The 21,460-nt window shown below is 40.0% G+C and overlaps 1 protein-coding gene across 2 annotated transcripts in view; it reads left to right on the top strand.

Annotated features, from left to right (window-relative positions):
- ANO6 (anoctamin 6) overlaps window positions 1-21,460 on the top strand; it is a 230,105-nt gene that overhangs the window by 77,382 nt on the left and 131,263 nt on the right. For both annotated transcript variants that reach the window (XM_049882896.1, XM_049882897.1), the window contains one exon: window positions 7,491-7,558. In XM_049882896.1, coding sequence (XP_049738853.1) covers window positions 7,491-7,558 — 68 coding nt within the window. The remainder of the gene's footprint in view (window positions 1-7,490; window positions 7,559-21,460) is intronic.

The following is a 21,460-nucleotide window of genomic DNA, read 5'->3' on the forward strand; positions in this document are numbered from 1 at the left end:
TAAGGAAGACTGAAGAAGAATTGATGCATTTGAATTATAGTGTTAGTGAAGGATATTGATACCATGGACTAACAAAAGAATGAACAAATCTGTCTTGGAAGAAGAGTGGCCAGAATGCTCCTTAGAGGCAAGGATGGCGAGACTACATCTTAAATACTTTGGACATATTGTCAGGAGGGATCAGTCCCTGGGGAAGGACATCATGCTCGGCAGAGTACAGGGTCAGTGGAAAAGAGGAAGACCCTCAATGAGGTGGATTGACTTAGTGGCTGCAACAATGAACTCAAGCATAACAACAATTGTAAGGATGGCACAGGACCGGGCAGTGTTTCATTCTGTTGTGCACAGGGTCGCTATGAGTCGGAACCGACTCGACGGCACCTAACAACAACAACAACATACAAAATTCCATTGACATGTCAAGACCAACAGATTAGAATAACTAGTTTTCAGTTCTGTAGTCAGCCTTTTGATGAACAGGTAACATGCAAACCCCTTGCCATCGAGTGGATAGTAACCCTCTAAAAAAAACAGAGTAAAACTGCACCGTGAGGTTTCCAAGGCTGTAAATCTTTATGGAAGCAGTCTGCCACATCTTTCTCCTGAGGAGCTGCTTGTGGGTTCGAACTGCTGACTTTTTGATTAGCAGCCGAGCACTTAACTCTTGTGCCACAAGGGCTTCTGGCATAGAGGTCCCAAATACTTTTTGTATCTCAAGTGCCACAATTAAACAATTTAATCATGATCCCTTTCAAGGTAGTACTTCTGTTGTACGTAATGAGGCATAGTTATAATATTAAAAATACATTTCAAAATATTACATTAAGAAAAAAATTATATAGAGAAAAAAATTAACATTTTTGCTTTTTCGGAATTTTTTCCCCTAGTTCTGCTCCCATTTTAATAAAAAGCTCTCAAAGTGTCCTGTTGATTTTTGAGTATTTTATTTTTGCTGAGAAATGAACTTTTTCAGCTGTGTTACATTACCAGAAATGAGAATGTCAAACAGTAACTGGAGCCCCTCAGTAGTGGAAGTATAATTTTCATATTAGTGTCATAAATCATTTGCTTGTCAGTGCTACGTTAGGTCATGAGACCAACAGCTGCAGCTTTGTTCTACCTAGATGATGTTTCAATAAAGCCATTTCTGCTTTTATTCACCCAAATTTACAGTTTCTCCTTTGTGTTGACATTAACCAGTGAATCTATTAGTTTCCATTACCAGCAGAATAGCTAAAACTATAAATAGTTCAATATTTATTTCTCTCACAAATCCTTTCAAGCTGCATAGATGCCTTTAATTTGATAGAACATCTGGGTGATAAAACATCTTGTTTTTCTTCTGTCTTTCGGCAAAATGCATACTTTCTTAAAGCTTGTCATTTCATTAAAAAAATAATAAAAATCAACCATAGCAGTTCTGTCCCATCTCTTGACCCCCAGATACATAATAGACAAATTGGGCATAAGATATAACAGTCAAGTCACTCCATCAGATTTACAATACTCATTAAAAAAAAAAAAAAACAGCAAAAAAACCCTGCAATATTGTTTCATTGTCTTGCTGTTTTGCCAAAAACAATACCACAGATATGATTTCTTTAATATCTTAGTTCTGTAAAAAGGTTAGGTCTTTCCTTAAACCAGGCTGTAAAACACCAATTTACAACACACTCTGATAGCCTAGTAGATAAGCACATTTTAGCAAGTTTTAAAGGTGGTCTGTGGAAATGTAATTATCTTGGACAACTGTTGTTCTCAATTTGGAATAACTGGCTTATTCTGTTACAGCAGTCTAAGTGAAACAGACTGCGCAGTAATTGCTGTCACCCTCCTGGAGTTCTCAGAGGCAAGCACCTTCATTTTGGCTTTGGTTGCAGCTCCTCTGCTCGCCTCATCCGCCTCCTTTTTCTGCTCTGGGTCATAAGAAGGGGGTCTTCTGATGCACTCAGTTTTTAAAGAGTTAGAATCAACTTGTAGATGCTGTCATTTCTACTGGCATTTCCTTTTAGATCATAGGTGTACATCGATGGGAGTTTAGTGGAGAAATAAAGATTTTTTTCCTAGATTCTTTGTGAACCTAAAATCTAATCCAGATAATTAGGATGCCTTTTAATGAAATTCCAAACCTGAGTGTTTGGAAGCTGAATTGGCTTAATTGCCTGGCATTTTGGCTTTGTAAATAATCACTTAGATGTCTTATAAATTTGCCTATAAATGTTCAGCTTTCTTGTTTTGATCCACTGAAGGGAATTCTTCTGGATCAATAGGAACTGGCATTCTCTTTCGTAAAAGCCTCTAATGGATTTTTTTTAAAGTAGTATATTTAGAAAAAAAAGAACGTGTCCCTATACAGCCAAGATAACATCACATTTAATAAAATTAAAAGTAATTCCTTAACATAATTTACTACTTATTCCATACTCAAATTTATTCAGTTATAAAAAATAGGTCCTTTACAGCTGATTTGTCCAAATTAGGATCCAGTCCAGGACCACATATTGCTAATGGTCATTATGTCCCTTAGGTCTCTTTAAGTCTATCACAGTTTTGTTTTCTCGTGCCATTGACTTGAAGAACCTGTACCTGTTGGCAAATAAGAATATTTATTTAAATTTATTTACACATTTAATTGGAGCCCTGGTGGCAGTGTAGTTAAGAGCTCGGCTGCTAATCAAACCGTTAGCAGTTCAAATCTACCAGCCGCTGCTTGGAAACCCTATAGGACAGTTCTACTGTGACCTGTAGGACCGCTGTGAGTCAGAGCGGACTCAACAGCACCTAAAAACAAAAACACACATTTAATAATCTTTAATTACAGAGCCAAAATACTGTTGTTACACTTACTGATATTAATAAGAAGTCCTTAAGACAGTCCAACACTTAATCTATATTCAAAATTTCCCCATTTTTAAAAACAATGCCCTTTACCTCTAATTTGTCTAAAACTGGATCCAGTCTATGACTACACAGTGGAAATAGTTGTTTTGTTCTATTTTATTTAACATTTAAATAATCCATTCTATTTTATTAGTTTTTATTGTGTTTTAGTGAAAGTTTACAAACTAAGTCAGCCTCTCATACAAAAACTTATATACACCTTGGTATATACTCCTAGTTGCTCTCCCCCTAATGAGACAGCACACTCCTTGCCTCCACTCTATTTTTGTGTCCATTCTGCCGGCTTCTGCCCCCCCCCCCATCTCTTCTCCAGACAGGAGCTGCCCACATAGTCTCATGTGTGTACTTGATCCAAGGAACTCACTCTTCACCAGTATCATTTTCTATCCCGTAGTACAGTCCAATCCCTGTCTGAAGAGCTGACTTTGGGAATGGTTCCTATCTTGGGCTAACAGAAGGTCTGGGGACCATCACCTATGGTGTCCTTCTAGTCTCAGTGGGACCATTAAGTCTGATCTTTTTACAAGAATTTGGGGTCTGCATCCCAGTGCTCTCCTGCTCCCTCAGGGGTTCTCTGTTGTGTTCCCTGTCAGGGCAGTCATCGGATGTAACCATCTAGTTTTTCTGGTCTCAGACTGGTGTTGTCTCTGGTTTATGTGGCCCTTTCTGTCTCTTGGGCTCAGAATTACCCTGTGTCTTTGGTGTTCTTCATTATCCTTTGCTCCAGGTGGGTTGAGACCAATTGATGCATCTTAGATGGCTGCTTGCTAGCGTTTAAGACCCCAGACGCCACTCTCCAAAGTGGGATACAGAATGTTTACTCGATTGATTTTATTATGCCAATTGACTTATTTGTCCCCTGAAACCATGGTACCCAAACCCCCGCGCCTGCTACGCTGGCCTTCGAAGTATTCAGTTTATTCAGGAAACTTTGTTTTTGGTTTAGTCCAGTTGCGCTGATCTCTCCTGTATTGTGTGTTGTCTTTCCCTTCACCTAAAATAGTTCTTATCTACTACCTAATTAGTGAAAATGTCTCCCCCACCCAATAACCATCAAAGAATATTTTCTTCTCTGTTTAAACTATTTTTTGAGTTCTTAAAATAGTTGTCTCATACAATGTTTGTCCTTTTGCAACTGACTAATTTCACTCAGCATAATGCCTTCCAGATTCCTCCATGTTGTGAAATGTTTCATGAATTCATCATTGTCCTTTTTCGATGCATAGTATTCCATTGTGTGAATATACCATAATTTATTCATTCATCCGTTGATGGACACCTTGGTTGCTTCTGTCTTTTTGCTATTGTTAACAGTGCTGCAGTGAACACGGGTGTGCATATATCTGTTCATGTAAAGGCTCTTATTTCCCTGGGATATATTCCGAGGAGTGAGATCGCTGGATTGCATGGTAGTTCCATTTCTAGCTTTTTAAGGAAGTACCAAATTGATTTCTAAGGTAGTTGTACCATTTTACATCCCCACCAGCAGTGTATAAGTGTTTCAGTCTCTCCACAACCTCTCCAACGTTTATTATTTTGTGTTTTTTTGGATTAATGCCAGCCTCGTTAGGGTGAGATGGAATCTCACTGTAGTTTTGATTTGCATTTCTCTAATGGCTAATGATCGCGAGCATTTCCTCATGTATCTGTTAGGTACCTGAACGTCTTCTTTAGTGAAGTGCCTGTTCATATCCTTTGCCCATTTTTTAATTGGGTTATTTGCCTTTTTGTAGTTGAGTTTTTGCAGTGTCGTGTAGATTTTAGAGATCAGGCACTGATTGGAAATGTCATAGCTAAAAACTTTTCCCCGGTATGTAGGTAATCTTTGTACTCTTTTGGTGAAGTCTTTGGATAGGCATAGGTGTTTGATTTTTAGGAGCTCCCAGTTATCTAGTTTTCCTTCTGCATTGTTAGCAATGTTTTGTATACTGTTTATGCCATGTATTAGGGCTCCTAGCGTTGTCTCTATTTTTTCTTCCATGATCTTTATCATTTTAGATTTTATATTTAGGTCTTTGATCCATATTGAGTTAGTTTTTGTGCATGGTATGAGGTATGGGTCTTGTTTCATTTTTTTGTAGATGGATATCCAGTTATGCCAGCACCATTTGTTAAAGAGACTGTCCTTTCCCCATTTAACTGTTTTGGGGCCTTGGTGTGTCAAATATCAACTGCTCATATGTGGATGGATTTATGTCTGGATTCTCAATTCTGTTCCATTGGTCTGTGTATCTGTTGTCGTACCAGTACCAGGCTGTTTTGACTACTGTGGTGGTATAATAGGTTCTAAAATCAGGTAGACTGAGGCCTCCCACTTTGTTCTTCTTTTTCAGTAATGCTTTACTTATCCGGGTCCTCTTTCACTTCCATATGAAGTTGGTGATTTGTTTTTCCTTCTCATGAAAAAATGCCACTGGAATTTGGATCAGAATTGCATCATATCTATAGATGGCTTTTAGTAGAATAGATGTTTTTACAATGTTAAGTCTTCCTATCCATGAGCAAGGTATGTTTTTCCACTTATGTATGTCTCTTTTGGTTTCTTGCAGTAGAGTCTTGTAATTTTTTTTGTATAGGTCCTTTATATAATTTATTTATATAACAAATCTCTGGTAAGATTTATTCCTAAGTATTTTATCTTCTTGGGGGCTACTGTAAATGGTATTGATTTGGTGATTTTCTCTTCGATGTTCTTTTTGTTGGTGTAGAGGAATCCAACTGATTTTTGTATGTTTATCTTGTATCCTCATACTCTGCTGAACTATTAGTTTCAATAGTTTTCTTGAGGATTCTTTAGCGTTTTCTGTGTATAAGATCATGTCATCTGTAAATAGAGATACTTTTACTTCTTCCTTACCAATCTGGATGCATTTATTTCTTTATCTAGCCTAATTGCACTGGCCAAGACCTCCAGCAAAATGTTGAATAAGAGTGGTGATAAAGGGCATCCTTGTCTGGTTCCCGATCTCAAGGGGAATGCTTTTAGACTCTCTCCATTTAGGATGATGTTGGCTGTTGGCTCTGTATAAATGCCCTTTATTATGTTGAGGAATTTTCCTCTATTCCTATTTTGCTGAGAGTTTTTATCATGAATAGGTGTTGAACTTTGTCAAATGCCTTTTCTGCATCAATTGATAAAATCATGCGGTTCTTTTGTTTTATTTATATGGTGGATTAATTTAAACAATCCATTTTATTCATGCTAGCAACTTGTTGAAAAGACAGGACCACTGTCTTGCAGAACAGCCTCCTGGTGGATTTGGATCAATACCCCTGAAAGCAGTAGTCAAGAAATCAAAGATGCACTGCTTTGGGCATATCTGCTGCAAAAGAGCTCTTTAAAGTGTTGAAAAGCAAAGATGTCACCTTGAAGACTAAGTTGTGCCTGACCCAAGCCATGGTGTTTTCAAAAGAGCTGGACGATGAATAAGGGAGACCAAAGAAGAACGTTGCCTTTGAACTGTGGCTTTGGTGAAGGATATTGACTATACCATGGACTGCTAAAAGAATGAACAAATCTGTCTTGGAATCAATTACAACCAGAATGCTTCTTAGAAGCAAAGATGGTGAGACTATGTCTTACATGCTTTAGACATGTTATCAGGAGGAATCAGTCCCTGGAGAAGAACATCGTGCTTGTTAAAGTAGAGAGTCAGTGAAAAAGAGGAAGACCCTCAATAAAATGACTTGACACAGTGGCTGCAAAATGGGCTCAAGCATAGCAAATATTGTGAGGATGGGATAGGATGGGGCAGTGTTTTGTTCTGTTTCACATAGGGTCGCTATTTATTGGAACCAACTCTATGGCACCTAACAACAACATTCTTCTAACACTATATTGTCCAGTATGGTAGCGGCTAGAGTCTGAATCAACTCCATGGCAACTGGTTTGGTTTTTTTTGGTTTAGTCACATGTGGCAGTTGAGCTTTTTAAATGTGACTAGTCTTAATTGAGGTGGGTTGTGAGTGTAAAGCACACATTGAATTTCTAAGACTTACTACAAAAAAAGTAAAATATTTTATTAGTAATTTTAAAATGTTGACTGCATGTTAAAATGGTATTTTAGATAAATCGGGTTAAAGAAAATACATTATTCAAATTAATTTCACCTGTTTCTTTTTACTGCGTCTACTTGAAAATTAAAAATTGCTTATGTAACTCACATTACCTTTCTGTCAGATGGCACTATTCCGACAGATTTTAAACAGAAAATTCCTACTGAAATGACTCCACATCAGTTTCCTGAGATGCAATGGGCAAAAAGAACATCAGTAGGCAAGAATGTTTCTCAGCTAGGGTTTTATAACAGCTAATTTCTGTGTCCTTCCATGTAGAAGCTAAATGATTTTCCATGGTAGATCTAGCCTAGAGCATTTTAAGACTCCAAATCCTACAAGTATGGCATTGCCCAATGGATTAAGCAGCTACTGAAGACTTTGAGTGTTCTTGATAGCTGAAAGTGTTAATGTGAGCCTGTAAGTGCATCACAAATGCTCAATTTTGCTGTTGATTTAAAAACAAAAAAGTATACAAGCCAATGACAGTTTGTGTTTGTGTCATTTATTCATACTGTTTTTTTTTTTAATAGTGTTGGAAAACCTTGGACAGACTTTTGTCTCCAATTTTGAAACACATGAGATTCGAACACCAGACTTCGTGAGTACTACCATTTCTATCTTCAATTTGTGTTGTTTCGCTACAGATTTTTTATAAAATGGAGGAAAAAAACCTTTTTATGACTTCTTGTTTCGGTGGCTCTAGAGCTGGCACAGTATCTGCTGGTAAGGACTATGTGTTCAAAGCTATGGTGTCTTCTGGGAACTTGCTCAGCATCATGCTCACTCAGTAGGCTCATTCTTCATATTGCTCATGTAATAGCAAATGGGAACTCATTCTGCAGTAGAGTAGCTTCCTATTTCCAAAATTCACCCTTCCTTCAGTGATGGTGTTGCTATCAGTTTCTGTTGTTAGTAACTGTGGAAACCAGTCTCTGCTGAGCATACACAGATCCTTGGACCAATGCTGGTCGTTGAATGTGGACACAGCCTGATTCCCATTTCATTCTGGCGTGATCGGCCTATGTAGTTGGATCTCGTAGAACTGGGAATATTCCATTGGTTGTTCCCACCAAGAATGGAACTAAAAGCTCCTACTAAATTAGACTCATTAAAGATTAGCCATGGTTCCTACCCTCAAGGAATTAAAAATCTTATTAGATGGTACTGTGATTTTATTAATGTCTCGTTTAAAGAAAATTAAGCACATAGGATGCCTTGTGCAACGTGTCCTTACTGAATAGATTTTATATTAGGCTCATTTGGAGGGGGAGAGGGATGGGAGGAAGCATGTCTCTGACTCATGCACTGTATCATTACACCAGATGTGTAAGAAAAGCATGCCAGGATCTACCTAGATTTACTGGGTTTTGTACCCTGCTGCAAATGACTTGTCTGCCACTTTAGCAATGCAAAAATCTTTTTTCGGTTTATTTTCAAAGATGATGTACAGCCACAACTCTGGTAATTGGAAGAGCACAATTGTATTATTGATAAAGACAAAAAGAGAACTCATTATGTGCTTTTCGTCTTCTCACTCACTCTTTATGGATTGCCCACTCAGTTCATCCAAGAGTAAGAAAACTAGACAGTGCTCTGCACTGAAAGGGATCGTACATAAAACTGTATCCACTGTGCCATTTTATTTCAAACTATGGGGCTCCTGTGGTGTCCTAGCAGATTGCCTACTGTGAAAATCACTTGGATATAATAGAAAGACATAGTATTCAATGACTTCCCTATTATATTCAATGAGATTTTCAGTGAAGGAGAATTGTGAATGCTCACCAATATGGCTGCATTTTAAAGTAGATGGAGCCGTTTTGTGGTTTTTCTAACTTCTGCAGTTAGAGCCAAAAAGCAGAATTGACAGACATTTCACACCTGAGTATGATATTGGTACAAACTCAGGGAGCCTCCCCCTTTTTTTGTTTTATCATTTTGTAACTGCTTTTTGTTGATATGCTTTAAGCAACATATGCAGTCGAAAAAGAGCTGTGTGCATTAAGTTGTTGACGTGCCTGGTAAGCACATGTATAGGTCACACCAATTCCCTATGTGAAAATACAAGTATTTTTCTCAAGAACAGGTTTGAAATTGGCTTGTCTCAGCAGTGTCCTATGCCACAGAGGTGCAGATACCCTGGTAATCTTCCCCCACCTTCAGTGTTAACTTCTTGACTACCACATTTCTATCTTCAAGGTGTGAAGAGTGACTAGTCTAAGCTAGAATAACCACCACGGGCAGAGCTCCAGGATCACAGAATACATTTTACCCTATTGAGAGACTCGTTTCAAAGATGAACTGAGAACATTGGAGTAGGAAGTAAATTCTTAGGCTAAAACCCTACTTCCTAATTATTTTTTTCACTGTCGTGTCTCAAGAATAGAGTAGTTTTTTAGACCACGTTGATGGAGTTGTAAGTTGTTAATGAGATTTTGCCTTTATGTGTAGCCGATGCCATGTTTTACTATCCTGACTATTGTCTTTCTTCTCTAATTGTGTCTTTATATGATGTTTTGGAAGGAACCCAGTTTTCTTGTGCTTTATAGATTTTCACACATTCAGTGAACATTACGTGATGATTCTTTGTGTGGCACGCAAATAGCTGTTTCTGTTCTGTCCTCAGCTTCACGACGGCCAGTGCGTTCCAGGCTCCTTAGTAAACACGTATTACCCAAACAGCTGTCTCCATGGTAAACAAACAGGAGGCGTGGAAGGGGTGCCTAGAGAATAGGGCACTTGGGACTCAGGTGTTTTATTTAAGGGTAGCCTTTTTTGTAGGCAGAGGGTTACAGCGTCAGTGACAGCAGGTGGCTGCAGTGATTTATGCAAGCGGACTGGGCAAATGCCAGGAGAAAGTCAGGTATGTCGATTCACACAAAATACCTGAATACAGAAAGAGGGGACAACAGCACAAACCTAGATGTAAGAAAAGCCAAAAACACAGCAGGACTGAAAACAGAAAGGAGACTGAGAAGAATAAAAGGAGCAGAAAAATCCGTATTCTATTTTTTTCCCTCTGGCATTTTGGAAGGTCCGGCTGTAGTTTGCTGAGTTGAACTGAAATAAAGCAAGGCATAGATCATGTTTACTCAGGGCTTACCTTCAAACAGTTCAGATTTTTAGAAGGATCAAGAGTCCAGTGTTGTTTATAAAACAGAATGTGTTTATATAGTTTGACCAACAAGGAGAATAAAATGCTTATCACTAGTAGTTTCCTTCACAATTTCTGTTTTTCTTTAGTTTGAAACGAGGCCTTAGAGAGCAGTACTAGTTGAATAACCTTGGTCACAGGCATGCTAAGCAAATTAAAATTTTCCTTCACAGCTCAAATATCTATAATGTGGCTTGTCAGGCAAAGCCAGCATTGCCATATAGCCCACGTAAATCACAGGTAAATAAATGCTGTTGTGAACTCCCTGTGTAGCTTGAAGACAGCAGCCCCCTCTTCTTGGGTAGGGTCCCCACTAGCTTTTCCTCCACTAGCCTGCTGCAGTGAATGTCCATTGTTGCATACCTGTGTTGCCCTTTCCACCTACCCTCCTATTCCATAGACTGAGACGGCTGAGTTTAGCTGAACTGTGGTGAGATGTTAAGGGGCGAACAGAAACGTGGACATAAGATGCATGTGTTCATGGTACCTCACAGCTTCTGAGCACCTGGGAATGTTTGAAACTAGATACAGACCCACTCTGAGGTAAGGTGGATATGTGGGTAGGAGCCAAGGTGAAAGGGACCGGGCTAAATGCTGGTCTTACAGACAGTAACTTGGTGGTCTTGCTATGGTGGGAAACCATCTCAATCCCAGTTCAGTTTGGATTGTTTGTTTGTTTAGGCCCAGTGATAATCATGCTACATGTCCTGTAACCTGTTTTATTGGCTTAACATTTTGTCATGAACATTTTCCCATGCTGCTTTTCTTCTCTAGCATTAGCTTCTCTACACTATCTGTTCTGCAGCATCGACAGACTATAATTTATTTGTAATTTTCAAAGCAGTCAGTTCAAGGGGTATCTAGTGAGGTGAATGGTGGGATGGAAAGATGCCCAGGAACCAGGTGAGTGGTGACCATCGTTTGGGCCATAGGCCTGGGAAATAGATTTGGTGCATGATAACAGGTATCAGACTGTGGGAAAGGAGTTGGCCAAAGTGGAGCCAGATACAGAGTCCCAGATAGCCTTGTAGAGTTAACATTAAAAGTGAAACCTGCAGAAATAGGCAGAGTAACTGGTTAGAACCAAGGATAGGGAGCCATACACACGATGATGAAGCAGATATAGATTGTTCTGCAATGTGGTTGCATTTAGACGCAGGGCATCCCAGATCTGGTTAAGAACAAAGAAGATCTGAGTTGTCATTCCATGGGCTCAGCAGTCCTTGCTGGTCCAGCAGACCCCAGGTTAATTCCAAGCCCCCAAACCGGAAACCGTTGATTAAATTCCAACGCATGGCAACTGCACGTGTTACAGAGTAGAACTGAGCTCCACAGGGTTTTCTTGGCTGAAATCTTTGTGCAAGCAGATCGCCAGGCCATTCTTTTATGGCACCTGGTAGGTTTGAACCACCAGCCTTTCAGTTAGTGGTCTAGCACAAACTGACTACTTTTATAGTATCATTTGTGCCATCCAGGGACCTTTCCGAGTCTCCAAGGAGTGTGGAAAAGAATGGAGATTTGAGGAGTCAGTGTGTGAGGTAGATTGGGAAGAGGTCAGGGCCCTTGCTAGAAGCCCTGCCTCTGTTGGCACTGATCCAGGATCTCAGACGCGGGGTGAGGAATGAGCATTTGTGAATCTACAGTAAGCTGAGAGATACTGCTATGGATAGAAACAAGGCTGCAGTAACCATGAAAGCACATAATGGGAGGAAAGAGAAGCCTAACGAAGTTACATTTTGTGATCTTAGTCTTGCTTATAATACCCGCTTTCTGCCCTTTCCAGAACTTCAGGTTTATGTATAACTCTCCTGGCTTTTTAGAAGCAAGAAGATTCTTATCACCTCTTGCCTCATGCTAATTGATGTTGTTTTCATTTGCTCAGTTTCTACTATATTTGGAATAAATAAGAGAGCTTTTGGGCTGGCAGAAGAGTACTAGGATTACAATAGGATCAACCAGGGAAGATGATGAGAAACCACAGGACTTGGTAAAATGAAACTAGAAAAAATAGACTCAGGAAGATGAGGATTAAAGTGGAGCAAAGAGGTGTCCGCTTTCATTCAGCACTCGTGGTTACGCAGAGAAAAGGATATCTGAAGAGCAATTATCCACATATGGGATTTTCTGTACTTGGTTTCCTTTTTAGGAAAGATACTGCTTTATAGAAAATACTGTTGATTTCCTGAAATTCAATTTTGATTGTCTTTAACCAGGTGAAAAGATGTGATCCCAAGGAAAAGTTAAAATATTAATTTATTCAACAAATATTTATTTGATTCTACTGTTTGAAGGCACTATAGTGAACAAAAAGAAAAATATCCCTGCACTTGTGGAGCTTACGTTTTAATGGGAGAGACATGAAACAAAAAATAGATGAAATATATAGCATGTCAAAGGATGATACATACTTTAGAGAAAAATAAAGTAGGTTTTGTATGTGGGTGGGTTACAATTTTAAATAGGGTGTTTAGGGCATGTCTTAATGAGAAGGTAACAAGTGAAAAGACCTGGAACCAGTACAGTTAGTCTACCCTCTTTTTGCCTATGACAGAGTCCCAGTGACCAATTGCCTGACACAGAATGGAAAATATGTATACAGCAAAACCTGTGAAAGCTGGACTGGAACCTGTGTAAGGCAGAAACCTGTCAGAGAAGGAAAATGCAAATATTTTCCACTAAAATGAGTGATAGAAAAGTGGTAAGACTGCATCCTGTCAAAGGCAGAAAACTTGCAAGACCTGGAAAAACAAGGCAGTCCTGTCGAGTTCTGGCTCTTACAGTTTTCACTATGTGTATATGTGTATTTATGTATGTATAAATGAATGCATGTATTATACATGTATATATATACATATATATTGTATATATAATACATGAAGCCCTGGTGGCACAGTGGTTAAGCGCTCCACTGCTAATCGAAAGGTTGACAGTTCAAATCCACCAACTACTCCTCAGGAGAAAAACGTGGCAATCTGCTTCCATAAAGATTATAGCCTTGGAAATCTGATGGGGCAATTCTACTCAGTTCTGTGGGGTCTTTATGAGTTAGAATCAACTTAATGGCATTGAGTTTGGTTTTGACTTTTTTTTTTAATAGATATAGCTTAACTACTAGCCAGAAGGTTGGCAGTCTGAACCCATCAGAGGCGCTTAGGAATACAGGCCTGGCAATCTGCTTCCAAAAGGTCACAGCGTTGAAAACCCTATGGAGCAGTTCTGTACTGCACACGTGTGGTCACCATGAGTTGGAACTGAGTCGACAATAACTAAAGACAACAACAGATGTATTGGACAAGTAATAGTGAGCCAGGACTTGCATCTCCAAGGAAGGAGGGGCAGTGACTTCAGGGATCAGTGGATGACTACAAAAGGAGACAACCGAAGAGTTAAGAGGAAAACCTGGAGAGTGGCAGGATAGAAGTCAAGCAGATGAAGCAGTGAGTAGGCATCAAGTTAGATCAGGGTTTCTCAACCTCAGCACTACTGACATTTTGGGCTGTATAGCTCTTAGTTGTGGGGGCTATCCTGTGCATTTGGGCTGCTTAGCATAGTCCTTGGCCTCTATCTTATAGTTGCCAATGGAACCTCCTCTTACGGATTGAATTGTGTCACCAAAAAATGTGTATTGAGGTCCTGGCACCTATACCTGTGGATGTGATCCCTTTTGGAAATAGGGTTTTATGTTAATTAGGTCATACTTGAGTAGGGTGGATCCTGCTGTTGATTCTGACTCATAGTGACCCTGTAGGACAGAGTAGAACTGCCCCATAAGGTTTCCTAGGCTGTAATCTTTACAGAAGCAGGTCACCAGGTCTTTTCCCCTGTGGAACAGCTGGTGGTTTCAAACCGCAGACCTTTCAGTTAGCAGCCGAGCACTGAACCCTTGTGCCACCAGGGCTCCTAGACTTAATAATTTTCTGAGTTATAAAAAGAACAGGATAGACAGAGACACACGCGGGGGAAAACTTTATATGAAGACAGACACACACAGTAGGTGCATCTACAAGCCTGGGAACACCAAGGATTGCTGACAGCTACTGCCCACCACTGCCTTGGAATCCATTCCGACTCATAACGACCCCGTAGGATTTTCAAGGCTGTAAATCTCTACGGAAGCAGACTGCCACGTCTTTCTCCCGCGGAGCCGCTGGTGGTTTCAAACTGCCACCTTTGGGTTAGCAGTTGATTGCTTTAACCACTTAGCCACCAGGGCTCCTTAAGATGAAGCAGAAAAGAAGGACCTCCCTCTAGAGCCACACCCTGAACTCAGACTTCTAAGCCTCCCAAACTATGAGAGAAAAAGTTTCTGTTCTTTAAGGCCAACGATTTGTGGTATCTTTTGTTATGGCAGTACTAGCAAACAAAAACACCGCCACCCCCAGTTGTGACAACCATATGTCTCCAGACATTGCCAAATGTCCCTCGGTGGGGGGTCAGGGGGGTGGGGTGCAAATTGCCTCCATTTGAGAACTACTGAATTTAGATGAATACTGAAAAGGCATTAAGTCACTGGTAGTCTTAAGTAGAATTGTTTCTAGGGAGTGCTGGAGATGTTGGCCAGATTAGAATGGATTATGGAATAAGCAGGAGAAAAGAAAATAGAAAACACTGGCCTCTTCTTCAAGGAGTTTGACTACGAAGGGGAGGAGAATGAGCGAGATACAGCTGAAGGAGAATGTGGGAGGTACAGAGAATTTCCTTTTTTCAGCTGAGAGACAAGTTTAAATATTGGTAAGAAGGACACATTCGAGAGGAACAATTGAATTTAGAGAAAATGGTGGCTTTGCAAAGGGCTGTGGAGTGAGGTGCTGGGCACATGTAGAAGAGGCAACATTAGATAGGAGGAGCAGTGTCTCCTAAGGCATAGGAAAAAAGGGTAAATGTCATTGGCTTAACCAGTTTGATGGAGAGATGTTAAGAGACATCCCATCTGACGACTTCAGTATTCAGCTGCTGAGAGTGAAAAGAAGACTGAGGTGGAGAGTTGGCACTTTGAAATATAGAGTAGGAGAATAAGCTGACCTAGAAAAACCTGGAAAAAGTTGTAGGATTTTTGAGCAGTGGTGTTGGGCTGGAAACCCTGGCGGCATAGTGGTTAAGAGCTATGGCTGCTGACCAAGAGGCCTGCAGTTCAAATCTGCCAGGAGCTCCCTGGAAACTCTGTGGGGCAGTTCTGCTCTGTATTATAGGGTCGCTATGAGCCGGAATCGACTCGACGGCAGTGGGTTTTTGGTTTTTTGGGGTGATGGGCTGTGTGGGGCTGGTGGTCCTGAGTTCGCGATAATACTAAACTGCCCTGCTGTGTGGCTTCCGCCAGCATTGCACACACACTGAGAAAGCAAATAACAGGCTTCATCCAGAGCTGGGGCATTGTTCTATGGGTGCGATGGAGAGTAGAATATCAACAAGGGTGTTAATGTGCAACATAGCCTTGAAAGAATGAGGGAAGGAAGAAAGAAGAGAATTGGCAGGTTGATTAGAAAAAGTCAAGGGGATCTATGAGGTCATAATGAAATGAGAAGATGCAGTGGTTATGGTCAGAAGGAGGGATTTTTAAAGAAGTGATTTTGGAAAGGGACTTTTTCAGGTGATGATAAGATCCAGAGTGGGATTGTGGCAGTTAGTGGATGAAAGGAAGAAGGTCACTGGTGATCAGGAGGTCAAGTTACTGAAGGGCCAAGTAGGTGGTCATGCCTATGGATGCAGATGTCCCTCTGGAATGATGGAGGTGTGGGAATGGAGAGGGAAATGGCACCAGGGGCCAGATTTTCAGTGAACGAGGAGTGACAGTTGGAAGGTAGGAAATGATATGCTCTGGAAAACCGGCAGTGTATTCTACATGCACGGACCTAACAGGAATTGTTTTCCCCCAGAATATTGGGGAGTAATTGTCTGGAAGTGACATATAGCACAAGAAGAATGTCAATCTTATTTTTTTGCTCTGAGGTATGAAAAGCGTGCAAGAGTAGTCAGAGCCATTTGTCCACACAGGTCTGCCAGTATTGTTCAGGTTTTGTTTCAAAGGGAGTTCAAGGATCCATTTTAGTCTTTGATGTTTTCCAGAAATCCAGACTTGGTTTTGGTTATTCCTGGTCCTAATGGTGGTATAGTGGTTAAAGAGTTCAGCTGTGAACCAAAAGGTCGGCAGTTCGGATCCACCAGGCACTCCTTGGAAACTCTGGGGGGAGTTCTACTGTGTCCTCTAGGGTCACTGCGAGTTGGAATCAACTCCATGGCAACAGGTTTTGGTTTGGTTAATGGCCTTGGAGAAAATGAACTGTTCTGGTACTACTGAGAGATGCTATGGTTCATTTTATGGTCAGTCCAAGGTCTTCCTGGCTACCCCCTAAAACCCACCTAAAGTCCTAAAATCTGCCTCTAGCTCCCAGGATCTCCAGGGTCAGAAAGACTGAGAGTAAGGCAGGAGTTCCCCTCCCCCCCCCCCGGCATTACCTCACTTGGACTTGGACTTTTGTGACTTCTATAAGCAAGGAAGCATGGCAGCTCTGTCTTGTATCTTTTGGCACTAAGTTCACAAAACTAGAAGGGAAGAGAAACTCAACCAAAAAAGAAAACCAAATAAAGGAACATAAATTTTGCCAAAGAACTCTTAAAAGGGGAAATGAGATCAAAGATAGATTGGCTAGTATGAATTGCTAAATTGGCCCGTTGGCCTTTGGATAGGAATTCACGGGGCATTTCAACCTTGAAACCTTTTTGTACATTCAAGAATAAAAGGTGATGGAATGTGTACTTTGAATGTGGAGGAAAGGGAACCTACTTATTTGCTTTATGTGGCTGCTTCAGGAGCTAATGTTGATGGATTGGTTAGGATTGGGGTTTAGAGGCAAAAATAGGCACTCCAACATGCAGACTTTCCATTCAGACTTCAAGTTCTTACTGAGTCATTTCTTTGGAATGCAGAATGTATTTTCCCAGAGAAAGAGAGTCATAAATGGTGATTAGGCTCCTAGGCGCAGCCAGGCCAGAGTTACAGTTTAAGCCAATTTAACTGAGAGCATTAGCAGATTATTGTCCTGGACCCATAACACTCTGGGACACTCAGACCTTATAGTTTGCATTATTACCAAAAAATGTGAGAGTAAAACTGCAGTCCAGAAGGAGTGAGTGAGTTGATGCTTGTGAAAAATGCTTAGCATGATTAGTGGATGGGAGAGAGAGAGAGATTGATTTTGAGTGATTGGTTTTGAGTTATGTTAGACCATGAAGAAATAGTGATGGGCCCACAACTTGAAGAAAAGAGTTTAATGGTAAGAGATGACAGAGAGAAAACAGCTTATCAGCTTCTGTGTTATTTTTGTCTTTTCTGCTAATGCGGGTGAACTTTAGATTGAAATGGTTCAAGCCTTGGTGAGGGGGTTTAGAAGCCCATGCTGCTGGAGAAGATTTTAGAAAGGAATACAATTTTTCCCAAGATTTAAATTTTCTGCCTAGAAGAATTATGTATCAGTCAGCGTATTAAAAGAACCTGCAGATTTGCTTATGGAACCACCGTTGGTAATCTTGAGGAGGTATAGGGACCAGGTCAGGTGGCAGAAGACTAGCGGGCCAATGTGACAGTTTTCACAAAGGGGTGGGTTTAAGGTAGAAGTTGGGCATAGGCTGAATTCTGATGGACGAAATGTTCAGGCTGGAACATTACTCTCCAGGAATATTACAGAACGAGAATTTTAAGCAGATGTTTTGTGGATGTTAGCAAAGGTCATCAGGAGCCAACATAGGGTCCATAAAAATAAGTCATGCCACACTGAGTACATTATTATTATTATTTTAAACGGGGTTATTAGGTGGGTAGAACAGGAGAGAGCCACAGGCTTCTTGAGTGTTTTGATTTTATCAAGGTGTATAAAAAAATTCATTTAAATACAGAATAAAGATGTGTGGAACTAGTGAGAATGTGCTTTTCTGGGAGATTGATCTTACCAAGACTGTGGGATAATGGATTGAAATCAATTTCTAGAGGAGATAAAAATCAATACGAATTAAAGTAAACCCTTGCCCCTAATTCATACATATCAGCTGCTTAAGTAAAGGGCATAAGAAGCAAGGCTAACAGCTGATCAAGTGAAAAGGTAGATATTTGGCTAATTACATTCAGTATGAATCGAGCATGTAATGATAATGTCAAAAAGTTAATGCAGATCTAGGTTGCATTAGTAACCATGTGTCCAGAACAACTTCCCTGGTTCAGTATTAGTTAAGCCACCACCTATTCTGGGTGCTCCATTTTAAAGGGGAGCATGATGAGAGGGGAAATATTAGGATCCTGACACTCAAGATATAATAGCAAGATTTAAATAATTGGTAGATGGAGTTGCAAAATATAGTATTAAAATCCATGAATAGAAGGTATATGTAGGCAGACAGATTTTGTTTCAGCAGAAAAATGTTCTCATAATTAAAATGCCGTATCATTGGAGGAGTTGAAATGCAGGTGGACTGAATGGATAACAGTCCAGGCAGGAGGTAATGAATGCTTGAACCAGGACATGTCAGTGGGGATGGAAAAGAACGTATTTCATATGTAGCAGGACATAGTAATAGACGGAAAGTGGGGGATGAGGGAATGGGAAGATGTTTTTGTGCATGTATCACCCAAGTGAGTTTAATGTAAGTCATTGATGAAACCTGAGTTGCTTCCTTTTTATATTTTCCTTCGTTCAACCTATTGTTGTCATCACCAGCCAAATTTCGTAACTGATTAAAACCCTTTCCTCCATATAAAGGTGTTCATTCCGCTTGGTTTTACTCTATTTGCAGAAACTCTTGGCTATAAATGCTTTGTGAATTCCTGCCCCAACAACGTATCGCATTTGACATTCAGTGAGCTCTCTGTTATCTGGGGGATGTCAAAACTAATTTGGCAGAAATATGAACAAGGAAAGCAGGGAGGCCTGGGCATTCTGAGGGCATTCTGAACAAAGATGTGGCATCAGTATTTATCATGAAACTTATTTGATTATAGTCATCTAGAAACATATTACAATAATGGCTTCTAAAAACCCACAGAAGCAAAAGAATTGGGTTAAAGTTAAGAGTTTGCTGGTAAATAACCTGACCACACTGCAACCTAAAAAGCAGCACCAATGTAAAAAGTCGTAATAAAAATTTAAAGAGAAATACCAAACTTGGTGAAAATGTACATGCAGTATGAGTTTGCAGGATTCCTGGGAAATTGAAAAAGGGAGGCCAGTGTGAATTCAACTGTAGCTGTCTCTCCCATTTTGTTTTATTTTTATTTTTATTGTGCTTTAAGTGAAAGTTTACACATCAAGTCAGTCTCTCATACAAAACCTTATATACACGTTGCTATATACTTCTGTATGAGTCGGAATTGACTCGACGGCTCTGGGTGTTTTTCTTATATACTTCTAGTTGCTCTCCCCCTAATGAGACAGCACAGCCCTTCTCTCCACCCTGTGTTTCTGTGTCCATTCAGCCAGCTTCTGTATCCCTTGGCCTTCACATGTCCCCTCCAGACAGGAGCTGCCCAGGTAGCCTCATGTGTCTACTTGATCCAAGAAGCACACTTTTCACTGGTATCATTTTCTGTCTTGTAGTACAGACCAATCCCTGTCTGAAGAATTGGCTTTGAGAGGTTCCTGTATTGGGCTAACAGAAGGTCTGGGGACCATGACCTCTGGGATCCCCCTGTTCTCAGTCAGACTATTAAGTCTGGTCTTTTTACAAGAATTTGGGGTCTGTATCCCATTGCTCTTCTGCTCCTTCAGGGATTCTCTGTTGTGCTCGCTGTCATGGCAGTCATTGGTTGTAGCTGGGCACCATCTAGCTCTTCTGGTCTCAGGCTGATGTAGTTTTTGATTTATGTGGCCCGTTCTGACTCTTGGGCTCATACTTACTTTGTGTTTTTGGTGTTCTTCATTCTCCTTTGCTTCAGGTGAGTTGAGACCAATTGTTGCGTCTTAGATGGCCACTTGCTAGCATTTAAGACCCCAGACGCCACTCTCCAAAAGTCTCTCCCATATTTTGACCTCTTAATTAATTAGGAAGAGTTTAAAGGCTTTGGGAGGATGATTTGAAATCTTTTTATTTCTGACTACCAGTTAACTGTAGTTCTGATTTCAACAAATAATAACAAAATACTATATCTTTACTGTAAGTCTCAAATGTATTTCTTAAGTCTGTCTCTGGTGAGAAGCTATAAATATGCTTTTACCCAGAAAACCCTAATGACTTCTTCAAAAGGAAAATGCATTTACAGCTCCTTCTCCCAAGTCACTTTTTGAAATGTAGATTAATGTGACCTGACAGATTGTAAAAACTACCAAAGAGCATTTTCATTTGTTATAATGGGCAGACCAATAATATAGATCTTTATGATGTTAGTATGAGTTAGAATATACCTAGTCAGAACCATAATTGCAGGTAGAGTAATATATGATTACTAAGTCCAGATCCTCTAAAATCAAAACACATAATGAAAATTTCGACAGATCTCTCAGAAATACTAATGGTAACGTCACCATTTTATGTACTTTCATCAGCCTTAAGTGTTTTTAAAAATTAAAAATATTGTTTTGTGAAATTGGAAGTAAGAAAGTTGAAGAAAAAAGAAGAGCATGAAATGAGATACTTCTAAGACTTTGAAAAGTATTTTTACTTTTTATTTAAAATGAAATTTTTTGGTAGGTGAAAGTCATTGTAAGAGTCCCCCCAGGAAGCTGAGCATTAAGATGAACTCCAGGGAATTAGAAGCTCTCTGTTCTTACTGCAACTCTGCTTTCTTTTCCCTGTCAGCAAGTCCCTTTCAGGACCTCAGTTTCCTCATGTATAAAAAGGAGAAAATCAGCAGTAGCCTTCCTCACTGGGGTGTTATTCAATGACTACTCAGTGATCGAAAAGCATTTGAGCTATCTTAAAAGCATATTCATAAAACAGTAATATAGTGAGTCTTATCTAACATTTATATATGCTTATAGTTGGCTAAACACATTACAGGGAAAGGGCTGCAGCCCTACATTGCTCAACCTGCCGTACTCCTTCTCATTCCCTTTCAGATGAAATCAGACTGGGCTGGTATCATGCATTTGGTTCTCTTCTCCTTAGAACAGACAAGAGCATTTGTGATTTATGCACCTGAGAAAATACAGGTACAGGCACTTAGGTGCCTATCAAAATTGTCATTGGGTTTGGAATTAATCATGCCCAGCAATCTTATAAAATGCCAACAGTACAGTCTATGAATAAATAATTATCTCGGGCACTTGCTAACACTTGCTAATAGAATTTTCAGTTGAACTAGAAATAAGAGCTATTTAAATTATGCACTATTTTGAATAAAGCACTATAGGCTTCACTAAATTT

The sequence above is a fragment of the Elephas maximus genome, chromosome 4 (assembly GCF_024166365.1).
Source record: "Elephas maximus indicus isolate mEleMax1 chromosome 4, mEleMax1 primary haplotype, whole genome shotgun sequence".
Lineage (NCBI taxonomy): Eukaryota > Metazoa > Chordata > Mammalia > Proboscidea > Elephantidae > Elephas > Elephas maximus.